Genomic DNA, 24,034 nt, shown 5'->3' with positions numbered 1-24,034 from the left:
TGGGCCCCATCGGTTATTTATCCACCGGTTAAAAAAAAATGGAACTTGTTTTAAAATCATCTGATGCATTCCTAACCGATAGGTAAAAAATGATCGTCTGTAGGCACTTCCATCGGTTAAAAATCCATGCATGCTCAGAATCAAGTTGGCGCATGCTCGGAAGCATTGAACTTCATTTTTCTCAGCACGCCGTTGGGTTTTACGTCACCGCGTTCTGAAACGATCGTTTTTTTAACCGATGGTGTGTAGGCGCAACGGACCATCAGTTAGCTTTATCGGATAACTGATGGAAAAATCCATCAGACCGTTTTCATCGGATTGACCGATCGTGTGTACAGGGCATAAGTCTTTTGAATTAGACTACAAATTTTCCTATATTTTTTACAACATGTTTTTACATCTAGACCATTACAGATACCTTTTTTTACTTTCATCATATTATATATATATATATATATATATATATATATATATATATATATATATATATACACAGTACAGACCAAAAGTTTGGACACACCTTCTCATTCAAAGAGTTTTCTTTATTTTCATGACTATGAAAATTGTAGATTCACACTGAAGGCATCAAAACTATGAAGTAACACATGTGGAATTATACATAACAAAAAAGTGTGAAACTGAAAATATATTTCATATTCTAGGTTCTTCAAAGTAGCCACCTTTTGCTTTGATTACTGCTTGGCACACTCTTGTCATTCTCTTGATGAGCTTCAAGAGGTAGTCACCTGGCGCAGCACCCCATCACTCTCCTTCTTGGTCAAATAGCCCTTACACAGCCTGGAGGTGTGTTTGGGGTCATTGTCCTGTTGAAAAATAAATGATGGTCCAACTAAACGCAAACCGGATGGAATAGCATGCCACTTTAAGATGTGGTGGTAGCCATGCTGGTTCAGTATGCCTTCAATTTTGAATAAATCCCCAACAGTGTCACCAGCAAAGCAAGAATAAAGGGGGAGATTGGGGAAAGGGGGGATATGCAAGACTCCACTAGTGTGTGGGTGGTAATAGACGAGACCTACAAAGGATCATGTGCTCACCAGCAAAGCACCCCCACACCATCACACCTCCTCCTCCATGCTTCACAGTGGGAACCAGGCATGTAGAGTCCATCCGTTCACCTTTTCTGCGTCGCACAAAGACACGGGGGTTGGAACCAAAGATCTCAAGTTTGGACTCATCAGACCAAAGCACAGATTTCCACTGGTCTAATGTCCATTCCTTGTGTTCTTTAGCCCAAACAAGTCTCTTCTGCTTGTTGCCTTTCTTTAGCAGTGGTTTCCTAGCAGATATTCTACCATGAAGGCCTGATTCACACAGTCTCCTCTTAACAGTTCTAGAGATGTGTCTGCTGCAAAAGGTGGCTACTTTGAAGAACCTAGAATATGAAATATATTTTCAGTTGTTTCACACTTTTTGTTATGTATAATTCCACATGTGTTCATTCATAGTTTTGATGCCTTCGGGTGTGAATCTACAATTTTCATAGTCATGAAAATAAAGAAAACTCTTTGAATGAGAAGGTTTGGTCTGTACTGTATATATGTGTAAAAAGTTTTCTAGCGAGCTCTAGGTAGCTATAACGCAGGTGTAAAAGCTTGAAAATAACAATGGATCTTGCAATTTGTAATCCTTTTTTATTTTAATTACAAATATTTCTTAGACAATTTTGAAAAAAATTAAGAATGAGAAGGTGTGTCCAAACTTTTGGTCTGTACTGTGTGTGTGTGTGTGTGTATATATATATATATATATATATATATATATATATATATATATATACACACACACTTTATAGACTATGCAGCATCTGCTCCTAATGAGTCCGATTTATCGACGAACTGCGTTGAGCTTTACAGGATGCAGCTTGGCACTACCATATTTTATTTCCATCTACAAAAGTCCCAAACCTTTTATTTTTTATCCAGATTAAGGATGGGGGTGCATTTTCTCTTATGCACCCCCTTTCTTGAACACAACTCAACATTATATCTAACCCCATTCAGCATGACATGAGACCTATATGTACTAATAGACAAGAGATCAATGTCACCCCATCATGACATTTAAAGCCAGATAAAGCATCATGTCCGCGACTGCAAATGTCACTAGCCAAGTGATCCTAAACTATATTGTTCTGATAAACTGGTGCTTTCTGTGTCTTCCCTCACATGTCTTCTTCTCACACTACCTTCTCCATCCCTTTTAAAAACTGTGACCATATAATTAGTGGAGCACTTTGAAGTGGTCTAAACATTTTTTGTTTGAATTGGGAACAACCTGACCACCCTCTAAAACCTTTCATTAGTTTTACAGCACATTACAACATGAGAGGTTTTGTGTGACCTTACATGAAAATTCAAGGTACACTTAACTGGAAGCCCTTCACCCTTTGATTAAAAATGCTGAAAATAAAAACTTACAAATATTAGTACCACATCCCAAGTTTTGTCCACTTTCCACAGGTGCTAAAGATGACAAAAGGCCTTAGCCTGTGATCCTGGGAAAAGTTTGGGATCCAAAATCCCATGAAAAGATATCCCTGTAGTATATAGGAGTACATTTTAGATGGATCCTCTTTGCCAGAAGAGAAGGCCCAGTGACATCACCCTCTTTAGGTAAGCTGGAGTGTAAGGTAAGGTGCTTGCATTTTTATTCCCATGTTTTCGCATTTTGACTTAAATAAAACAGTATTTTACAGCATTTTGAATATAAATGAGCTAAAAAAAATCGTAGTACAAGATTACAGAGAGACAAAAAAGGGTGTTCAGACTATTTGGGCTTCAAGTGATGAATTTTGAGGATTCTAAGAATGATTAAAGGGTATTTTTTTTATAGAAATCTGTGGTCAATGATTACTATAGGAAACAAACTTTCTACAAGTCTAGAGAAAGTTTGTAACCACTACAAAAAATTACCATATTTAAAAGCAGACTATACAGTTGCTATCACAACCTAAACAAAATGTCTACTGCAGATCAATCGTGTGAAAAGATTAGCAAAAGCAGCATTGGAGGGCATGACCAACTAGCAAAGCTCGAGATTTTACAGATGGCACAAAATTCTAGAAAGAATTGGTCAAAATGTCCAAGCTAAAAATGTGATATAATACTTCAATTGTTATAATCAAAGTACAACCAGTTTATAGCTGTACTCCATATAAGCTGCTACTGAAGGAGTTAAGCAGTAAACATTATATATATATATATATATATATATATATATATATATATATATATATATATATATATATATATATATATATATAGATAGATAGAATCAATAGACTGCCAATTACTCCTAGAGAATAAGACAAGCATACTCAAGCACCCCCCCAGGAGTCCAGAAAAGCAATTGTGAAATGATAAAAACTAGCAGCAGCTGAAAGGCAGAAAAAGCTACATCAATTGAGCATGACAGAAGGAGAAAAAATCCATACTTTGTGATATGCCATGAGAGACTCTAAAACATGCAATTAGTCATTTTCTCTTTTGTGAGCACAGGCGAAGCGTTCAAACAGAAAGAAATGTATCTATTATTAAGTCACAATTTGGCTTTCATCAGCGATATTATCTGCTCTATCTGAATCTGAACTTGCAAAAGCAATGAAGTGTTCAACTTAACTGCCTATTACTCTTCTCTGTTAACTGCTGGCAACATTAAGCAAAGTCCCTTAAACATTGTTTCTTTTATTTAAATTTAGGTAACCACAGTGAAGAAGCTATTAATAAGTAACAGGAGATTGGGTGAAATGGAACTCCAGTCAAATTCTAACTAAATCTATTACAACCCCCATTCTAAGACTATACTATACCCTCTTCTAAAAGGAAATATGTCTATACTTACCTATTCAGAAGCTGCTTCAGTCTGGTCACATCACATGATCGTGTCCCAGCTACAGCCGCCGTGTAGAATAGTCTTAGAATGGGGGTGGGTGCAGGTTTAGGCTTAGTTAGAATTTGACTTTAAAACTGTTTACAGCAGAGGTAGGCAACCTTAAAGAGGTAGAAATCTACCAGAACAAAAATGGGAGAAGCCAAAGATCACTGGGCACAGTGTTGCATCCTCACACTTGATTTAAACCTCTAATATGCGTACTACCGTTTCACAAACGCGTGCATTGCAGCACACTCACTGTGGGTAAACCGCAGCACATCAGTGTGAAAGCAGCCCTATACAATTATGCTCAGTGTATTGCTTCACACTGACCTAAAGATCTCTTCTTTCCTGCTGCTGGCACCACTCTGGATGGAGTGCAGTTGGTGTCACTCCACATGAGACAGAAGCCAGCACTACAGGGGAGGCATCAGTTATGTGGCTCTTGCTCTCTACTACAGCTACAACTTTACAAGTAGTCCCTCTGCATTGCACTCTGATGCTTTGGGATGGTGGGTCAGCAAGCCCAGACCACGATCTACCAGTCCCCTGACCGCGATCTACTGGTTGCTGACCTTCAGTTTACAAAATCTATTGTAATCAAATAAGGACAAATGATGGACACACTGGAGCCTGACAGAGAGCTGAAGGGACCACGTACTGTAGAGGCAGAAGCCCCCAATTTTCAGCCGTAGGTCACACTCCTCTTTTTGTATCATAGTTTATATAAATGTGCTACAAGAAGGCAGCTTGGGCATCGAAGAAAAAAAAAAGCAGAACTGTGACATCTGAATACAAACTTGCAATTGTACCGTGCATCAAAACAAAAAATACAATGTGATGAAAACATACAGTGCAGTCCAAAAAAAGTTCCCAGATTATTTAGAAATATAATGGTAATCCAGGCAGTAATCTTCTCAACCTTTTTCTGTTAGAAATGATCACTTTTAGGAGCATGTTGCACCCATATTTAGGGTGTAACATGGTCTCATCTACCCACCTCCCGCCACCAACACTTCCCTCTGTGACAGCGGGCTGGGGATCCTCTCCCTGCGCCCATTGTCACAATTTTAATTATGATTTTTATTGAATTTTTGCATCAATATTAACACAAACACAATCTTTCAAATAATCTTCAGTTACGTGTCTCTCTATTCCTAAATAAATCTACCATATTCTACATTACCATAAAGAGGCACGCATGTACATTTATAGTCTCCCATGAGAGGAAAAATTCTTTAATCATCGTCTCCTCCTCTATAAACCCAACCCCCAGCCACTCAGGGAATAGAGAAAACAAAAAAGGGGGGGGGGGGGGTGGGAATTACTCTCTCTCTCTCTCTCCCATTATCTCCCCCTGTGCTCCCCCACGCCAATTAACTAATTTACTATGTAACCCACTTCCAACAACTCTCTTATCTTCAAGGATGCACATGTCTTCTAGTTCTGTTGGACCTTCGATACGGTAGATCACAAACTATTACTGACTCGGCTAGCGGAAGTAGCCAAAGTCGCAGAAAATTATCTATCCTGGTTCTCCTCTTTTCTGGAAAACCGATCACAAATAGTGAAATTGGGACCTTTTACTTCTGAAAAACGCACAGTGTCATGCGGGGTCCCTCAAGGATCCCCTCTGTCGCCGGTGCTGTTCAACATCTATCTCCGCCCTCTCTTTGAAATCATCAGTAGCCAAAATCTACTTTACCACTCCTATGCAGATGACACACAACTGTATTTTCGCATCTGCAACAAAAAGAATCATCATCTCAGTCTAGAGACATGTCTATCTTTGATAGAAAACTGGACGACAAAGAGTTATTCTTCATTCTGGGCCAAATCATCACCCCTAGCACCAAAGTCAAAAGTCTGGGGGTCATCTTCGACACCTACATGACAATGGATGCACAAATAGGGTCAGTAGTCAGCGGATCCCACCATCTGCTGCGCCTACTACGCAGACTTACTCCATTTATTCCCAAAGAAGACATAGCAGTCGTGGTGGGAACAGTTGTGAACTCCAGGCTGGACTATGCCAATGCCCTTTACCTTGGACTCCCAAAGTACCAAATTGCTCGTCTGCAAGTCGTACAAAACACGCCGCCAGACTGGTGACCGGGAAAAAACCCTGGGAATCAATCTCAGCTTCGTTAAGAACCCTCCCATTGGTTGCCAGTGAAAGGCAGAATTGATTTTAAAGCACTCTGTCTGACGCATAAGTGCATCCATGGTAAGGCCCCCCAATACCTATGCGAAAAGATAAAAACGTACAATCCCAATCGCATTCTGTGATCCACCGACCAAAATCTGCTCCAGATGCCCAAAGCCAGATACAAATCCAAAGGGGAAAGAAGATTTGCGTTCCAAGGCCCTAGGCTATGGAACGCTTTACCAACCAGCATTAGGTTGGAGGAGAACCACTTGGCCTTCAGAAGAAAGATCAAAACTCATCTCTTTTGATCTCAAAGGAGAAAGGAACAACAAGCGCCCAGAGGCGATTTAGTTTGCATGTGCTACGCTATATAAGTTTCTCACTCACTCAAAAATTTCCAAGGGGACTGTACTTCGATAAATTTCTCACTGTTATCATTTATCTTTGCAGTCAATTCTTCCATTCTCCGTAAATATTGCATTTCCTCTACCTACTTTACCATTCCTGGGGTGTCAGGAGATCTCCAAAATGTTGGTATTACAGCCCTTGCGGCCCGACAAACAAAAGCGTGGGGTACAAGCAGCTTCTCTATTCGTTATAAAAATGATATCCATTGAATATATGTGCAAAAGTACAAAAATAATGATTGGCGCAACTTAAATGTGTACAGCTCTGCGCTTAGGATGTGAACCCAAAACAAAACACCATAAAAATAATAAAATTACATGGATAAAAGCAGCTGCTAAAAAGAAAATAGTCCAATGTAAAATAGCAGAAAATGTAATGAATGACTCCCACAGAGTCCAATACAGTCCTGCAGCAGCGCTGCAAACTCTACACTTGCTGTAATCCTAGTCAGTGTTGAGGTAAGAAAAAAGTACTCCAATCACCACTGTTGATTCACCACGTGGGGGGTAAGAAGTCCCCTTCAGGGGATGCACTTACCAGATGGTAGATATAAATCAGCATGTAATCCACCTCATAACTGTCCGTCAGACTTTCACCATGTCAGCAATATTCAACATACATGAGGGAAAGAAAGCTCATATAGTGCAATACCGTTTTGGAAATTTTACGCCCTCAGTTGAAGTCCGGAAGTGACGAAACGCGTCAGGGCGTGACTCTCCAAGCACAGAAACCGGAAGTGACGTTTGCGCTCCACGGGGAAGGAATCAGGAAGTTGCCACAGGAAACGGATCCGAGCGGTCTTCAGGGTCCAGAACCGTGAGGCAAACATTAATATATATGCCTGTTTTTTACTACTTTGTGGTACGCATTGACATTGAAGGGGAAACTTTGTTTGGGGGATTTTGACAATAAAATTTCCAAAACGGTATTGCACTATATGAGCTTTCTTTCCCTCAAGTATGTTGAATATTGCGGACATGGTGAAAGTCTGACGGACAGTTATGAGGTGGATTACATGCTGATTTATATCTACCATCTGGTAAGTGCATCCCCTGAAGGGGACTTCTTACCCCCCACGTGGTGAACAACAGTGGTGATTGGAGCACTTTTTTCTTACCTCAACACTGACTAGGATTACAGCAAGCGTAGAGTTTGCAGCGCTGCTGCAGGACTGTATTGGACTCTGTGGGAGTCATTCATTATATTTTCTGCTATTTTACATTGATCCATTGAATATAGTTGTGAAAAAAGAGCAATGTGCCCAAGTGTGTTGACATCTCCAGCAGATATTTGACTTTTATGGAAATTTTCTGTGCAGCCTAACCGGATATTGATACCATCTTGATATTGGTTTACATTTTTTACCTTGTACTTTACTAAGGACATTTTATATGTCCATATGAATGCTTTTCTGGTGTCTTCCGGTGAGATTGTACTCCCCGATTCCCTTTCCCACTCAGCCATGTAGTATGGTACTCTTGGGGTTGAGGCAGACAGCAGTAAAGCATAAATGGTTGAGATTGGGCAATGAGACCCCAAGCACGGTTTCTCAAAAGGTGTAAGAGGTCTGTGTATTGGTCCCTTCTTTAACTTCTTCAGCCCCAAAAGATTTGGCCACTTAATGACCAGGCCATTTTTTGTGATACGGCACTGCGTCGCTTTAACTGACAATTGCGCGGTTGTGCGACACTGTACCCAAAACAAAATTGATGTCCTTTTTTCCCACAAATAGAGTTTTATTTTGGTGGTATTTGATCACCTCTGTGGTTTTTATTTTTTGCGCTATAATCAAAAGAAGAGCGGCAATTTTGAAAACACAATATTTTTTACTTTTTGCTATAATAAAATATCCCAAATTTAAAAAAATAAAATTTCCTCAGTTTAGGCCGATATGTATTCGTCTACATATTTTTGGTGGAAAAAAAAAAAATCGCAATAAGTGTATATTGATTGGTTTGCACAAAAGTTATTGTGTCTACAAACTAGGGAATAGCTTTATGGCATTTTTATTATTATTTTTTACCTAGTAATGGTGGTGATCTGCGATTTTTATCCGGGACTGCGATATTGTGACGGACAGATCGGACGCTTTTGACACATTTTTGGGACCATTGACAATTCTACAGCAGTCAGTGCTATAAAAATGCACCGATTACATTATAAGGGAGTAGAAGTAAAGGAAAGGGGGTTAACACTAGGGGGTGATCAAGGGGTTAACTGTGTTCCCCATGTGTGTTGTAACTGTAAGGGGGATGGTACTGACTAGGGGAAGAGAGAGACCGATGTTCATACTTAGTATGAGCACACAATCTCTCTTCTCTCCCCTGAGAGAACCGGGATTTGTGTGCTTACACACGCACACAGATCCCGGTTCTTGCTCTGTCACGAGCAATCGCAGGTGCCCGGCAGTCATCGCATGCCCCCTAGTGGCCAAAAGGCGAAGTGATGTAAGGCAACGTTGTTTCGCCCAGCTGTGCCATTGTGCCTCAGTAAAACTGCGGCGACTGGTCAGCAAGTGGTTAATAATTTCTTATAAAAATTTCTAAGTTGCAAATACTCCAACCAATTTCCTTGTACGTGATCTGAACTCTCCAGTATTTCCCTTAGGGACTTTAAATTAAAAATTGGTGAGATTGATAAAGAAGTCCACTTGAACAGTCCCTGCCTAATAAGTTGTCCTGGTGGAAAATCTGGGTTACCCAAAACTGGGGTCATTGGACCTTTATAGGTCGAGATAGACATCTTTTAATTTAATTAAACGATCCCAGCTTTTAAGAAGTGGTAATAATAAAAAGAGTAAGTCAGTTGTTTTCTGATTTTTTTTCAGAAAGTATCCATGGCAAAGACAGAAGGGAAAATTGGGACATCTGGGCTTCTATCTGGGTCCATCTTTGAATCTAAATATACTGTTTATGAGTCTGGCCATAAGTACTGCTTTATGGTAGAGTGCTAAATGTGGTAATCCCAATCCTCCTTTTTGCTTCCTCCTTTCAGAATTCAGAAGAACTTTTCAGGAAAGCTTATTGGTATAGACTGAAATATATACAAATATCTTGAAAAAATATACATTTTAAACAATGCCACTCAACCAAACCACGAATGCTGTAGTCTCGCCCATTGTTTTCATTTCTGTTTATGAGGTTTAACATGTACAAATGCCCTTCCTCCTTAGCCAGATAGACACCCACATATTTTTTCCTGCCAGCAAAACTTGAAATGTTTCTTTAGGGCATTTACTTCACCTTCCATTAAGGATACATCCATTGCCACTGTCACAATTTTAAAGCTGCGCGTTCGCAGTCCTGTGAACGAATAGGCTACAAGTACCGTCAGCCATTGTAGCTGACAACTTGTAGTTCTCAATGACCTGCAAGGGAGCTGGTGAGTACTCTTGTAGTTCATTGATTCTTTCTGCCATTCAGTAACTGCCCGCCCAAATTGGAGGTATGGGCAGACAGTGTCCAGGCATTGCACCCACAGTCTGCTGATCGTAGGTGCAATGCTTTATGCAAAAAAATATTTTTTTTTAACCTACAAAAGGCGAACTTCGCTTTAAAACATTCCTGCTGTGCTAAGAACAGCTGCTCTCCCAACTCGACCTCATAGCAATCAAACTTCTCACCTTAAAATGTGTCATTAACCACCTCCCGCCCACCATATAGCAATATGACCTGCGCAAAGTAATTGTGTTATCCTGACCAGACGTCATATGACGTAATCAAGATAACAAGCTTGCATGCACCCACGGGGGCGTGCAGCGCGGCGATCGTTGATGTGGTGCGTCAGTCTGACACACCGCATCTTCAATCTGGGTAAAGAGCCTCCGACGGAGGCTCTTTACTACGTGATCAGCTGTGTCCAATCACAGCTGATCACAGTATAAACAGAAAAGGCTGTGTATCGGCTTTTCCTCATTCACATCTGACAGACGCGAGTATAGGAGAGCCGAACGGTCAGCTCTGCTGACAAGGGGAGTGCGCGCTGATTATCAGCACAGCCATCCCAGAGCATGCCCACCAGGGATGGCCACCACTGATGATCACCAGGTATGCCACCCATGACCACCAGGAATGCCAATCAGTGCCCACAAATACTGCCAAACAGTGCCCACATATGATGCCAATCAGTGCCTCCTTATCAGTGTTGCCCATCAGTGCCACCTTATCAGTGTCCATCAGTGAAGGAGAAAACTTACTTTTTTACAAAATGTTATAACAAACAAAGAAAACCACATTTTTTTTTTGTTCAAAATATCTTTTTTAATTTGTTTAGCAAAAAATAAAAACTCCAGTGGTGATCAAATACCACCAAAAGAAAGCTCTATTTGTGAGAACAAAATGATAAAAATTCTGTTTGGGTACAATGTAGCATCACCGTGCAATTGTCATTTAAAAAGCAACAGCACTGAAAATTGGCTTGGGCAGGGGGTAAAGTGCCTGGTATTGAAGTGGTTAAACACATAACCAGACATTTTACATATGGTAGCTTACCAATCATTAGATGTAGGCTTTTTCCCGTTTTTTATCTGGCTTTGTCCAGTAACACACATCCAGTATGAGAGTGCCCTCACTCTAGATGAAAGATCACAGGGGCACTTTTGGAAAGTGTAGGAGGAGGGGAGTGTTAGATGTACCATCAAATTTAGATACACTAACAAAAGTGAATCCAAATTCCAGCTCACACTTTATAAGCAGTTACAACAAACAGTTTTTTCTTTTTGGGATAAACGTTTTACATAAATAAAAGCTGATCATTGTAATCATCCCGGTCAGTGGTAAATGGTTTGTCCCAAACATCCAACTGCTACATCTGCAGGACGGCTTGTTTAATTAAAAAACAACAGACTTAGGGACCAGAAAACCAGGTGAAAATAAAATAAAGATTGTCAAAAAAACAAAAAACAAATGCAACCACCACATTTAAGAATTAGATTGGGTTTAATACTTTAAGCATAGACCTGTTAAGTTATGGTAGGTCTAATATTGCTTGATGTATAAAGGGCTAACAACTTCCACAGCCAGGTTCTATGTAGTAACAAACATGGTAGTAAAGGGTTGATCTCACAATACTTCCAGTGGTAAGCCATTCATGGAAGAGAGCAAAAACCACATACCTGTAATGGTGCTCACTGCTATTATTTATTACAGCCACTTAGAGCGCAATCTACAACGCTTAAAAGCAGGTAAAAAATGCAGTGCAAAAAAAAAAAAAATAAAGCCTTAAAAAAATAAATCTTACCTTACTAACAACCTTCTTGACCCCTTACAGTCCGGCTTTCGCTTGCTACACTCCACTGAAACTGCCCTACTGAAACTCACTAATGACCTACTAACTGCTAAAACCAATGGCCACTATACAATACTCATACTACATACTACTAGATCTTTCTGCAGCCTTTGATACTGTTGACCATCCCCTCCTCCTCAAAAAACTCCACTCTCTTGGCCTTCAAGACTCTGCTGTTCCACTAGCCAATTAGTAGAAACCAGAAGTCAGGGACTCTTCCGGGTCCCTGGCTTCAAATTTGCACTTACTTAGTACTTTATTTAAATTTATTTTTGTTAGATGGTACCTTAAAAAAAAAATTATCAACTTTTTGCTATCATAAGGGATAAACAACATCCCAAGGATAGCATGATCAGTGACAGGCTGTCTTTTTGGAGATATCTGGGGTCTATTAATCTCCAGATCTGTTCTCTGGCCTCCAAAGATTCTAGATTAGATGCTGTACAAGCCGATAACGGTTTGCAAATAAACAAATAAACCAAATGTGATTAAATCCTTGTCACTTCTGGTTCAGCAAAGACAGCGAGAGGGGGGGGGGGCTTCTGCCACCTGTAAAAGTGATCGAGCGGCTACCGGAAATTGCAACATTACCACGCATGCGCGGCCACCATCAGGGTTCTGGGAATCGTAGCCTATACATGTCGATTTCATCTTGTTTTAACTGATTTTAACAAAACTTTGCCACAAGGATTTCACACTATGTGAGCCTGGTGCTCATTTATTCTGTGTGTTTGAGTGACCGCTTGCTGTTATGTGCTTTGTCTGGACTGGTGGAGGCCGTTCATCCCTTAATACTGGTTGCAGACTGGCACTTATATACAGCAGGTGTTGACTTCTCATATACTGAGAGTAACTTTACCTTGGGTAAGCTCATATACAGGTATGTGGCGTGGTGGATTGAGCACTGAGTGTTCACTAATGAAGATTTTTTTGATTGATCTTTAGGCCTTATGCACACTGGATGTTAAAATAATGTTATAAAAACGCCAGTAGCTTTGCAATGAGTTTTTCAACTTTTTTCAACATTTTTTCAATAGTGTTTTTTTAGCGTTTATTAGCAATTTTCTGCGTTAGCGTTTTTTGGTTGAGGAAATAAAATGTTTTTCTTTTTTTTTTTCAATGGATCAAGAACGTTAAACGCTGGTGAGTGATGTTTTTGAGCGTTTATCAGCATTTATTAGCGTTGGAGCGTTTTTAAAGCTAAAAAACGTCTCTCAGAACCCATTAGTTTTGGCAGCACTCATATTTCAGTGGATCTGTCCAAAAAAAGCGGACCCCCTCTACCTGAAACCAGGGGGCCATTGGGCAGGACTACCTCTGATATGTGTCCCCAGTAGAGTGAGCTACCACAGCACCGTCACACACACACACACAACTATCCCCGGAGCTATGCGTTGCTTACAAGGGTCCTGCAGATATTCATACTTAACTAGATTTGCATTGATACCACTTTTTTTAAAACCGAGTACAAATACCGATACTCCTTCCCCCCCCCCCCCCCCCCCAAGTACTAGCCGATACCGATTACCGATACTATATTTTTTTTAATGTCATGTGACAGTGGCACATGTGTCAGTTGTTTTTTGTTTTATTTATTTTACAATTTTATTTTTTATAATTATATATTTTTTTATTATTATTTTTTCCAATGATTTTTTTTGGGGGGTGGGAATGGATGTGTCAGTTTTTATGTTTATTTTTTTTTTTTTACCCCTGATATCTCCCCTTTGAGACAGAGAAGGGGACTGAGGACAGATTGCCCAGTCCCCTTCTCAGCAGCCTCAGCTGCACTGAAGGTGAATGGACAGGAGACAGAGGCTCCTCTCCATTCATAAACTGAAGCATCGTAAACACAGATTACAATGTTTCAGCTATGAATGGACAGAGTTCGTGATTACTGACTGTGCATTCAGAAAAGGAAGGAGACAGTAAATTAAAGATTTTCCTTCATCCGCTCTCCATTATGAAAGATCCAGGACATGGGGGGACCGGATGAGCACATGGAAAACCCGGGGAGGAAGCAGGGGGGACCCAGTGGATGACACAAAGGGGGACTCGGAGGATGAAACGGGACCCGGAGCAGAACACGGAGTGGAACTTCGCTTTAAGCAAGACTATCTGTGAAAAGCAAAGCTCAGGGAACTGTAACATTGTCTTTGTCTATGTTTACATATGTAATGCACCTAGCCATCAGACAAGAGGGGCATCGGAGGTATTAAAAAAAAAAAAGAAAAAAGTAAAACTAGGGGCATATTTAAAAAGCAAGGAATGTGACATTCCCAAACATTCACTGTAGATGAATCGATTGCCAATTTAAAAAACACATACACCAAGAAGATACACCTGCAATGGTTGATAAATGTCATATTCACTGCTTTAAAAAAACGTCACCTTTTGTAATATGTTATACCCACGTTGCTGAGGTTACTAATGCAGTCCCCCCAAATCGCCCACTGTGACATCGGTTGGGAAATCCTCTCCCGACACCTGCTGTCACAATTCAAACACAGTCCAGCTGTACAAGGCTCCGCACAGACAGCTGTGTCATTCATTTACAGAGATCTGTGACTGAATGAACCAAAAGACCCGTTTTCAACCACGGCAGATGGCTTCTAGATCTCAATGAGCTGCGAGAACGCTGGTAAGCGCCCTTGTAGTTTGTGAATTCCTCATGTGCTGTAGTAACGGTCTGCCTGGCTGGGAGGTACAAGCAGACAGCTGTACTAAGAGTCTGCAGGAGACTGATGTTGCACATGTGGATCTGCTCATTGTAAGTGCAATGCTCTGCAGGCTCCTAAAAAAAAATGTGCATTTATTATTTTTATAAAGTGAACTTACCCTTTAACTATGTACTCTGTAGAACAAAACACTTACATAAGCAAATAGGACACTTACTTTTAAATAACTGTCTTCGGTAAGAAGCTTCACTTGTATTTCAGGTGTCTGGTTCTCAACATAGCTAAAAACAAAAAACAGTTACATTAACCAATTAAGAAAAAAAAAAGACAGAAAAAAAAAATGTGAGCACATTGATCATATGCGACTGATGTAGGAGCTCCTTTCCTTCCAGGAATAAAAAGTGGCTTTTGTACCTGGGTGATAGGGAATTAAAGACACCAGTTTCCACATAAGGTCAACTCATGTGACTGACAGCAGGCGGATGCTATAGCCAATATACAGCCAGCTCTTGACTATGGACTCTGCCCACTGTCTGCTGTCAATCACAAGGAGACAGGTATGGAGGATAGGGGATAGCAGCAACAAACATACCACTCTGCTACAAAGTGCACAGAGACAGGCATTCTGTCAGTCTCTGTACACCACGTTTGAGTTGGTCCCCAATTACATCCAGTATCATTACCTATGCGTATCGTGCAGTAACAACCACTACAATGTTGTCAAAAAATCCCCTCAATACACACTGACTCAATGGGAACTATTATCTTGTATCATGATCTTGTTATCTCATAACATAACATTTTTCTCATATTTTTGAGTACATTCAAAGAATCATTAAAATAGCTTCTTAATGTTCAACTGCCAAACTGGAGGTAACTTTTGTATTTGCTGTGTATTTCATATGCACCATGCTATGTGGCCTGTCTGATGTGGGCAGGGTGTGAACACTATGTTGTATGCTTTCTGTGCTGGGTACACTGAAGTTTTGCATCAAGAAAGAGAATTAATGTAGTGGCATGGAATTTTATATTTTGCACCAATAATTTGTATTCTTGGTGCCAATTAAAAATTACAGGCCATTAATTCACCTTCTAATTAAGACTATCAATTATACACTGGAGTTTGGCACTTGCAGTGTGTGCTCTGTACTAGGTACACTGGCGGTATGAATTTGGTGCACATGGTGTGTGTGTGCTCTGCGCTGGACACATTGGTTGCATGTGTTTGGTGCATATGATCTATGCCCTGTGCGTTTTGAGTGTAACTGAGTTGTTACAGTTTTCACTCCCCATGTTCCTGAAATTACAAATATATGTATGGTAAATGCCCTTTTCCTGTAGCTCTCTATAGGTTTTTATTGGAATGGGTAACCACTAACAGCTGCCATAACATTTACTGTAAGATACCAACATTTGATCCAACAATTACGCAAGCGTAACCGGATAGCACAACCTATAAGGATTAACAATTTCTCAAATATATGAACATGCCTACTTGCCTCATAAAAGATGCCAAATGACAAATGTTTTCACATTGATTACGAGATAAGGTCTTCACACGATTCCTCATCTCTGGAAGGTCACAACACAAAACACTAAGCGGCTGGGAGTAAAAATGTTCTACTACTGACAGCTGCAAGATAAAGTAATGAACAATTCATTTTCCAATATGTCTATAAAGAAATTGAAATAGCAAGTTCTGTATGTGTAACAGCATATTGATTAAATTATGTATTTACTAGCTGTAAAAAGAGAGAACGTTTTTATTAACAGCAAATAAATAGCCAATGTGATCTCAGATACATAAAGCATTGATGGAAAGCACAATGCAGAGTTGACAATACAGAGTGCAGCATGCAAAGAAGATCACAACTATAATAATTTCATTAAGATTCAACCCATATTGCTTATGATTGACCCTACCCATGTCTCTGAAATCAAGGTAATTGGAGGATGGTTACAATTATTTGAATGAACGTTTTGGTGTTGGATGGAATTTAAGTGAACCTGCACACAGAAAAAAAACTTTGCACCATTGTAACCCCTCATCCCCTAATCTAAAAAGTTGACTCCAACTGTCATCAGGGGGTCAGCTGCAAGAATAAGTACGGTAACAGGCAGCCTGCTCCAAGTAATGTCAGATAGAAACATTGTGGGAGGGAACCTGAAATGTGGCAGCAGAGCAGTGGATTACAACAGAACAATGTTGTACAGTATTCTCTGGGTGTTAGATTTTGAATTTATTACTATTTTAAGTGATAAAAGTTTCTTTCATCTTCATTGAAACATGTTAATTATGAAGGTTGCTGAGGATAAGAGAGGTAATTTGCTGTACGTTACATCTATTTTTAAAGTTCTATGTCAGGACAATGGGTGGAGTTATGTTACTTAAAATACACAAGTGGGTGTTACTTTTGTGACAGTAGCATCATCACCTTCCTTGGAGCCATGCTAAAAGTAAATATGCTTAGCTTAGCTTAGCTTTAAGAACAGTATAAAAAACCATGTGGTTTGACTAGCGAGTTAGGAAGATGGTGGGAAAGTGACCCTTCACTATGGAAGGTCGGGGGAAGGGACCCGATACCTCATTCCTCCTTCTGAAGCAACCATCATACCATGTGTTACCACCTGTCATTATGTAAGAATTGTCATTTGCTTGTCTTTCTTGAAGAATAAACTCACACTTTTGAAGATAGCCTATGTCTTGAATTTTGGGAATGAAACGCCTAGGAAGAAGACACTAATAGAAATGACAAGTGTCCCTTACATTCTACACTGGGCTAGTGGTGAGTGTGTTACTTCAGGGTAAAAGGTAAGACAAGATTTAAAAATCAACACAGTGAAACAGGAATGAAGCTCCCCTTTAAGAACAGAGTCAGACCACCTAATATCACACTTTAAAAAGTGACAGAGATTTTCTAATTTAAGATGCTGACAACATTTTTGTGTCGTGTCTGGTGGCGGTTTCTTATGGATGGGGATTTTGAGTCAGCAACCTCAAATATTCATCGACACCAGGGATCTCCAAACTACGGCCCTCCAGCTGTTGCAGAGCTACATGTCCCATGAAGCATTGTAAAACTCTGATATTTACAGACTTGACTAGGCATGATGGGAGTTGTAGTTCCTGAACAACTGGAGGGCCATCGTTTAGAGAACCTTGATCTACACAAACAGGGCCAATGTTTCCGTTTTGTGGAATGCCCTTATTAAGCCATAAGATATAAAAAGGCAACAGGGTGATACTTAATATCATTTAAATAATTTAATGTTCGCATTTACCTGAAGGCCTTTGATGAAATTTTGCACTGAAAAATCATGGTACAAAAATATAGTGATAAGGACCTGCAAGACTTTTCCACCAAGCTTAAATGGAAAACTATTAGAGAGGAGAAGCTGGAAGAAAACAATATAGTATGAAAAAGGGTTTGTCCTTTTTATGTTAAACTCTCATGATAAAAAAAAAAAAACATTGAAAAGCACTCTGCTGTCAATTACATATGGCACACATCTATATTGTATACATGATACTTTATATTGTACAAACTTTGCCATTGTCTATTGTTAAACCTGAGACTCACAATACAGTATAATTGCTTTAATTGTCACAGACCATTTTCAGTTAAAGCAGTATTAACCTCTTGGCGGACGCATATTTGGGTCCATTAACGCCAACAGTACTGTGCCCGGCGGCTCATGGAAAGCTCCTGATCATGTGCCCGCGGTGACAGTCAATCATGGTGGTCACATGGCGATAAGCCCTTCACTGCCTCCTGGCATAGCAAACCCCTTAAGGGCAAGCGACAACCGATGCCAAGGGGTTAAATCCAAAACAAAAAAAATATATATTATAGCTTACAATTCTCATTAGATGTGGTGTCTGCATTGGTTTTCTTTTTTTAGCCTTTTCCCTCTGTGTTCTGGCCAGTAACACACCTCCACTATTAGAGTGCCCCCACACTGGATACAGTCATGCTCGAAATTGTTGGCACCCCAGGAATTTTTCCAGAAAATCAAGTATTTCTCACAGATAAGTATTGCAGTAACACATGTTTTGCTATACACATGTTTATTCCCTTTGTGTGTATTGGTAACAAAACAAAAAAAGGGAGGAAAAAAAGCAGATTTGACATAATGTCACACAAAACTTCAAAGATGGGCTGGTCAAAATTCTTGGCCCCCCTAACCTAATATTTGGTTGAACACCCTTGGGAAAAAATAACTGAAATCAGTCGCTTCCTATAACCATCAATAAGCTTCTTACACCTCTCACCCGGAATTTTGGACCACTCTTCCTTTGCAAACTGCTCCAGGTCTCTCTTATTGGAAGAGCACCTATTTCCAACAGCAATTTTAAGATCCCTCCACAGGTGTTTCATTGGATTTAGATCTGGACCCATTGCTGGCCACTTTAGAACTCTCCAGCGCTTTGTTGCCATCCATTTCTGGGTGCTTTTTGACGTATGTTTGGGGTCATTGTCCTGCTGGAAGACCCAAGATCTCGGACGCAAACCCAGCTTTCTGACTCTGGGCTCTACAGTGCGACCCAAAATCCTTTTGTAATCCTCCGATTTCATGATGCCTTGCACACATTCAAGGCACCCAGTGCCAGAGGCATCAAAACAACCCCAAAACATCATTGAACCTCCACCATATTTCACTGTAGGTACTGTGTTCTTTTCTTTGTAGGCCTCATTCCGTTTTCGGTAAACAGTAGAATGATGTGCTTTACCAAAAAGCTCTATCTTGGTCTAATCTGTCCACAAGACGTTTTACCAGAAGGATTTTGGCTTACTCAAGTAAATTTTGGCAAACTGTAGTCTTGCTTTTTTATGTCTCTGTGTCAGCAGTGGGGTCCTCCTGGGTCTCCTGCCAAAGCCTTTCATTTCATTTAAATGTCGACGGATAGTTCACGCTGCCACTGATGCTCCCTGAGTCTGCAGGACAGCTTGAATTTCTTTGGAACTTGTTTGGGGTTGCTTATCCACCAACCGGACAATCCTGCGTTGCAACCGTTCATCAATTTTTCTCTTCCGTCCATGCCCAGAGAGATTAGCTAGAGTGCCATGGGTTGCAAACTTCTTGATAATCTTGCGCACTGTGGACAAAGGCAAATCTAGATCTCTGGAGATGGACTTGTAACCTTGAGATTGTTGGTGTTTTTCTACAATTTTAGTTCTCAAGTCCTCAGACAGTTCTCTTCTCTTTCTGTTGTCCATGCTTAGTGTAGCACACACAGACACACAATGCAAAGACTAAGTGAACTTCTCTCCTTTTTATCTGCTTTCAGGTGTGATTTTTATATTGAATCAAAAAATATGGTAAATAATCAAAATTCTGTGAAAAATCAAAGAAAAAATAAAAAAACACAAAAAAAGGGGGACACACCCCCAAGTAATGTGACAGGTAAATAACCTGAAAGGCAGCTAGAAAGTGAGATCTAGCTGGATAATGTGTAATGTGAACACACCGTGATAAGTGAGGGAACACAAAAATAAATGATAATAAGAACCTCAGATGAAGTCCATATAATTTAAACGTGTAACTCCAAAATGTAAATGTGATAGTCCAAGGTCAAAATGGCCTATACAGTCCAAAGAAATATATATATGCAATGTATTTCCTTTTTTTGGAGTTGGTCAGAAGTTCTTTATGGAAAAGACCAAATGACTGTAGAGGAATGGAAGATGTTGTGATCTTCTCAGGTATGGAACTCAGATGTTCTTAATAAGCAGTTGGAACCTCATCGGCAATCCATAATAGTATCCAAATAAACAAGTATAAAGATGGGTACTCTTACCGGAAAGTGTGGACATACACGTCAGCGACGGTATGTCAAACACGCATGTACGAGCTCCTAGGCAGCCGTGATGTCAGTGGGGAAGCTGTCTGATGTGCCGGCCTTTAATCCGCCAGGACGGGTCCAATCCAATGAGAGGAGACAGCTCGTGCAGGTGTGGTTCTCAGATGAAAGAGTATGATATGCAGGCCAAACGTAGAAACCATGTAAGGGAAAACGTACTCACATAGTGCGGTTAATCCCAAAACAAGCCTTTATTAGGCATAGAAAATAAAAGCCAAAATAGACAAAAAACTGGATAAAAATATATAAAATAGATAAAAAAGTACAAGCCCAGTGAAAGACGAGTACAAGTGATCACAAGTAAAATATGGCGTAATGAGCAAGTAGCATATGAGCTATGTACCCGACATGTTTCGAGCGGCAGAGCTCTTCAACTGGGGCATAACCCATACAAGTGCCCAACGCCATCTATTTATAACATAAGACTAAGCAATGATGACAGCGTGCCTGCAAACAGCTGAGAGAAGCCAGAGGAATTAACCAATCACAATCACTGACTTCAGGTGCCGCCCACTACTGTCAGCAAAGGACGTAGGATAAGCAATGATGTCAGCATGTCTGCAAACAGCTGAGAGAAGCCTGGGGAATTAGCCAATCACAATCACTGACTTCGGGTGCCGCCCACTACTGTCAGCAAAGGACGTAGGATAAGCAATGATGTCAGCGTGCCTGCAAACAGCTGAGAGAAGCCTGGGGAATTGGCCAATCACAATCACTGACTTCAGGTGCCGCCCACTACTGTCAGCAAAGGACGTAGTAAGTGGACAGCCACCTGTTGGCTGTGGAACATCTGAGTGTCCATTGGTCCCCAGAGCGTGTCCAGGCGGGGCATACGCAACGTCATAGCCGTCCTCAATACTGCAGCCGGTGCGTCGGTCTACGGCACCTACAACTGCTGCCAATCTGGGGGCTGGGGGCGGTCAGGCTCTTGACATATGCGCAAGCGCAGCCACGGTGGACACGAGGGTCCCTACGGAAACCGCAGGGACACTGACGTGTAATATACGCGGTGCGCGTGCGTCCCACCCTGGAACGCAAAAGGGCCAATCACAGGGAAGAGTCAGTGTATTGTAAACCCAGGTCAGCGTCATAATGTCATCACGCTGCGCCATCACAATGCGTTCCAAGTATTCCAATGACTCGCACATACGAATCAGTGAGGAATATGGACACTGACCTGGAATGCAAGGGGAGTGACATTTAGGAATATTTAGGAATATCCAATAATGGTATAGACAGTGTGTACAGGGCTGTGTGGCATCATTGCTATTGTAAACAAAAAATATACATTAATACATATACAATCAATAAACAAAATACCTGAAAAATAATAATGAATATGCCTGCATATAAAAATAACAATGTTATACTTTGAATACATGTGAGAAATGGAAAAAATGGCCATAGTGATGTGCTTATAAAAATGCCTAACAAGAATCCCAATTTAAGGAAAGCACAATAAGAGAAGGACATAAACGTCATACAATCACTAGGATTTGTTAATAAAGGCGTTAATATCCCACTCTATATTGAGTCCATGAGGGAAAAAACAGCGAAGCTGGTATATCCAGAACATCTCAAGTTGGGACACGCCTCTGATCTTGGACTCACCCCTCCAATGGGGGGTAAATTTGCCAATGATCTGGAAACTTGTCCCCTCTGGGTTTTTATGATGATGTTCCAGGTAGTGTTTGGGCACACTGTGATTGGTTTTACCCAATCTAATCCGAGCTATGTGTTCATTTACCCTGATTGAGAACGTACGTATGGTCCTGCCAACGTATTGTTTTTTGCACGGACAAGTAAGCAAATAGACAACATAGCGGGTGTCGCAGGTTACAAAATCCCTCACATGGTAAATACTGGATGTCACTGTAGATGTAAAACTGGTAATCTTTCTGCTGGTAAGCGCGTTTAAAAGACAGACATTGCATCTCCTACATGCATGGAATCCCTTCATCTCAGGAAAGAAGGACGGTTTGGTAGGAGGGTCTGATACGTTAGGGGCAAGCTTATTCCTGAGTGCCATGGCCCCCCTAAATACAACTCCAGGTCTATCAGGGAGTACCGGGCCCAAAAGGGAGTCGCTTTTCAAAACGTTCCAATGCTGATTGAGTATGCTTTTGATACGTTTATGCTGGACAGAATACTGAGTAGTAAATGCCCATTTGAATTTTGTATCAGGGGGACGTTTTGGTTTCTCTACAGTAAGGGAATCTCTATCGATCTTGCGAACACGCTCAATATCCTCATCCACTTTTCCCGGTGAGTACCCCTTCTCAACAAATTTGGCCTTGAGGGATTCCGCTTGTATGACAAAATCAGAGGCGTTTGTACAATTCCTTCTAATGCGGAGCAACTGGCTGAAAGGTATAGATTTCAGCCAAGAACTGTAATGACAGCTGTCCGTGGGAATGTACCCGTTTCTGTCTGTTGGCTTAAAAAATGTTCTAGTAACCAACTGATTATTGTCCACTGAAATCTCAAGGTCGAGAAAATGTATAAGGGTGTGGCTGAGATCATAAGTGAGGATAATGCCCATCTCGTTGTCATTTAAAGTGACCATAAAGTCATGGAGAGATTCTTCATCCCCATGCCACAGGAGGAGGATGTCGTCTATGTACCTGGCCCACAGCAAGATCTCTGGACGATGGAGAGCATAGACGACATCCTCCTCCCAATGGGCCATGTAAAGGTTCGCCAGGCTGGGGGCAAACTTGGCCCCCATCGCGACACCTTTTGTTTGAAGAAAAAAACGTTGGTCATACCAAAAATAATTGCCCTGTGTGGCAAATTTGAGCAAGTCCATGATGAATCTCTGTTGTGCGATGGGGAGTGTACCGTCCCTAGAAAGGGACAGTTCCACAGATTTGAACCCCAATTTGTGTGGTATGCACGTATACAGAGATGTAACATCAGCAGTTACCAATAGACATCCCTCAGGAAGATCCACTGCTTGTAATTTGCGTATCGTGTCACCAGTGTCTTTTAAAAAAGACGGAACAGCCCGCACCAGGGGTTGTAGGAAGAAATCGATGTACCTCCCAATACGAGAGGTCACCGAGTCTATCCCGCTCACGATGGGTCTGCCCGGGGGATTGGTGACACTTTTGTGGATCTTAGGGAGGAAGTACATAACTGGAATGCGAGGGACGGTAGGTATAAGATAATCCTTTTCTTTTTTATCCAGAATTCCGTCAGAAAAACCCCTATTAATCAAACCCAAAAGAGACTTCTTTAACGTCTTTGTTGGATCAGACGTCAATGGGGCATAGGTGCTTGTGTCATCAAGGATGCGGCACATCTCTAAATGATAATCCGCCTTATCCATGATGACCAAACCACCTCCCTTATCGGCTGGCCGAATTATTAGGTCTTTTCTCTCACACAAAGATTTAAGACCCAATTTGATGTCAGGATGGTCATAGGTACGTTTTTTGGGTATGGCTTCAAGATCTTTGAGTACCAAGTCTCGAAAGACCTTGATGGATGATGCTGTGGTAGTACATCTCCAGAATATATCTCCCTTTCCTCTAATCTCCAGGGCATACTGGAAAAAGAAGAAAGAGACCAACGTTTTAAAAAACAAAAAAAATATATCCGAGACACTAATGACTATCAAACGGGTCTGGTTTACAAATGGCAAAAAAAAGAGTCACTTATACCATCAAGTGAGGTCATTCCCACACAAATGGATACCACGGCTCCCTTGGCCAATGTCTCGAGAATTCTGGTTCCCGCGACCACCCCCCAAGT

The 24,034-nt window shown here is 40.9% G+C and overlaps 1 protein-coding gene across 1 annotated transcript in view; it reads right to left on the bottom strand.

The window, feature by feature from the left end:
• Window positions 1–24,034, bottom strand: part of ORC3 (origin recognition complex subunit 3) — a 147,101-nt gene that overhangs the window by 73,456 nt on the left and 49,611 nt on the right. Inside the window, exons 10-12 of the mRNA XM_040350080.1 lie at window positions 17,698–17,811; window positions 15,915–16,048; window positions 14,633–14,696 (exon numbers count right to left, since the gene is read on the bottom strand). Of these exons, the coding sequence (XP_040206014.1) occupies window positions 14,633–14,696; window positions 15,915–16,048; window positions 17,698–17,811 (312 nt within the window). The remainder of the gene's footprint in view (window positions 1–14,632; window positions 14,697–15,914; window positions 16,049–17,697; window positions 17,812–24,034) is intronic.

Source organism: Rana temporaria, chromosome 4, assembly GCF_905171775.1.
Source record: "Rana temporaria chromosome 4, aRanTem1.1, whole genome shotgun sequence".
NCBI classification, from domain to species: Eukaryota; Metazoa; Chordata; class Amphibia; order Anura; family Ranidae; genus Rana; species Rana temporaria.
This window is presented reverse-complemented; position numbering and strand designations above follow the sequence as displayed.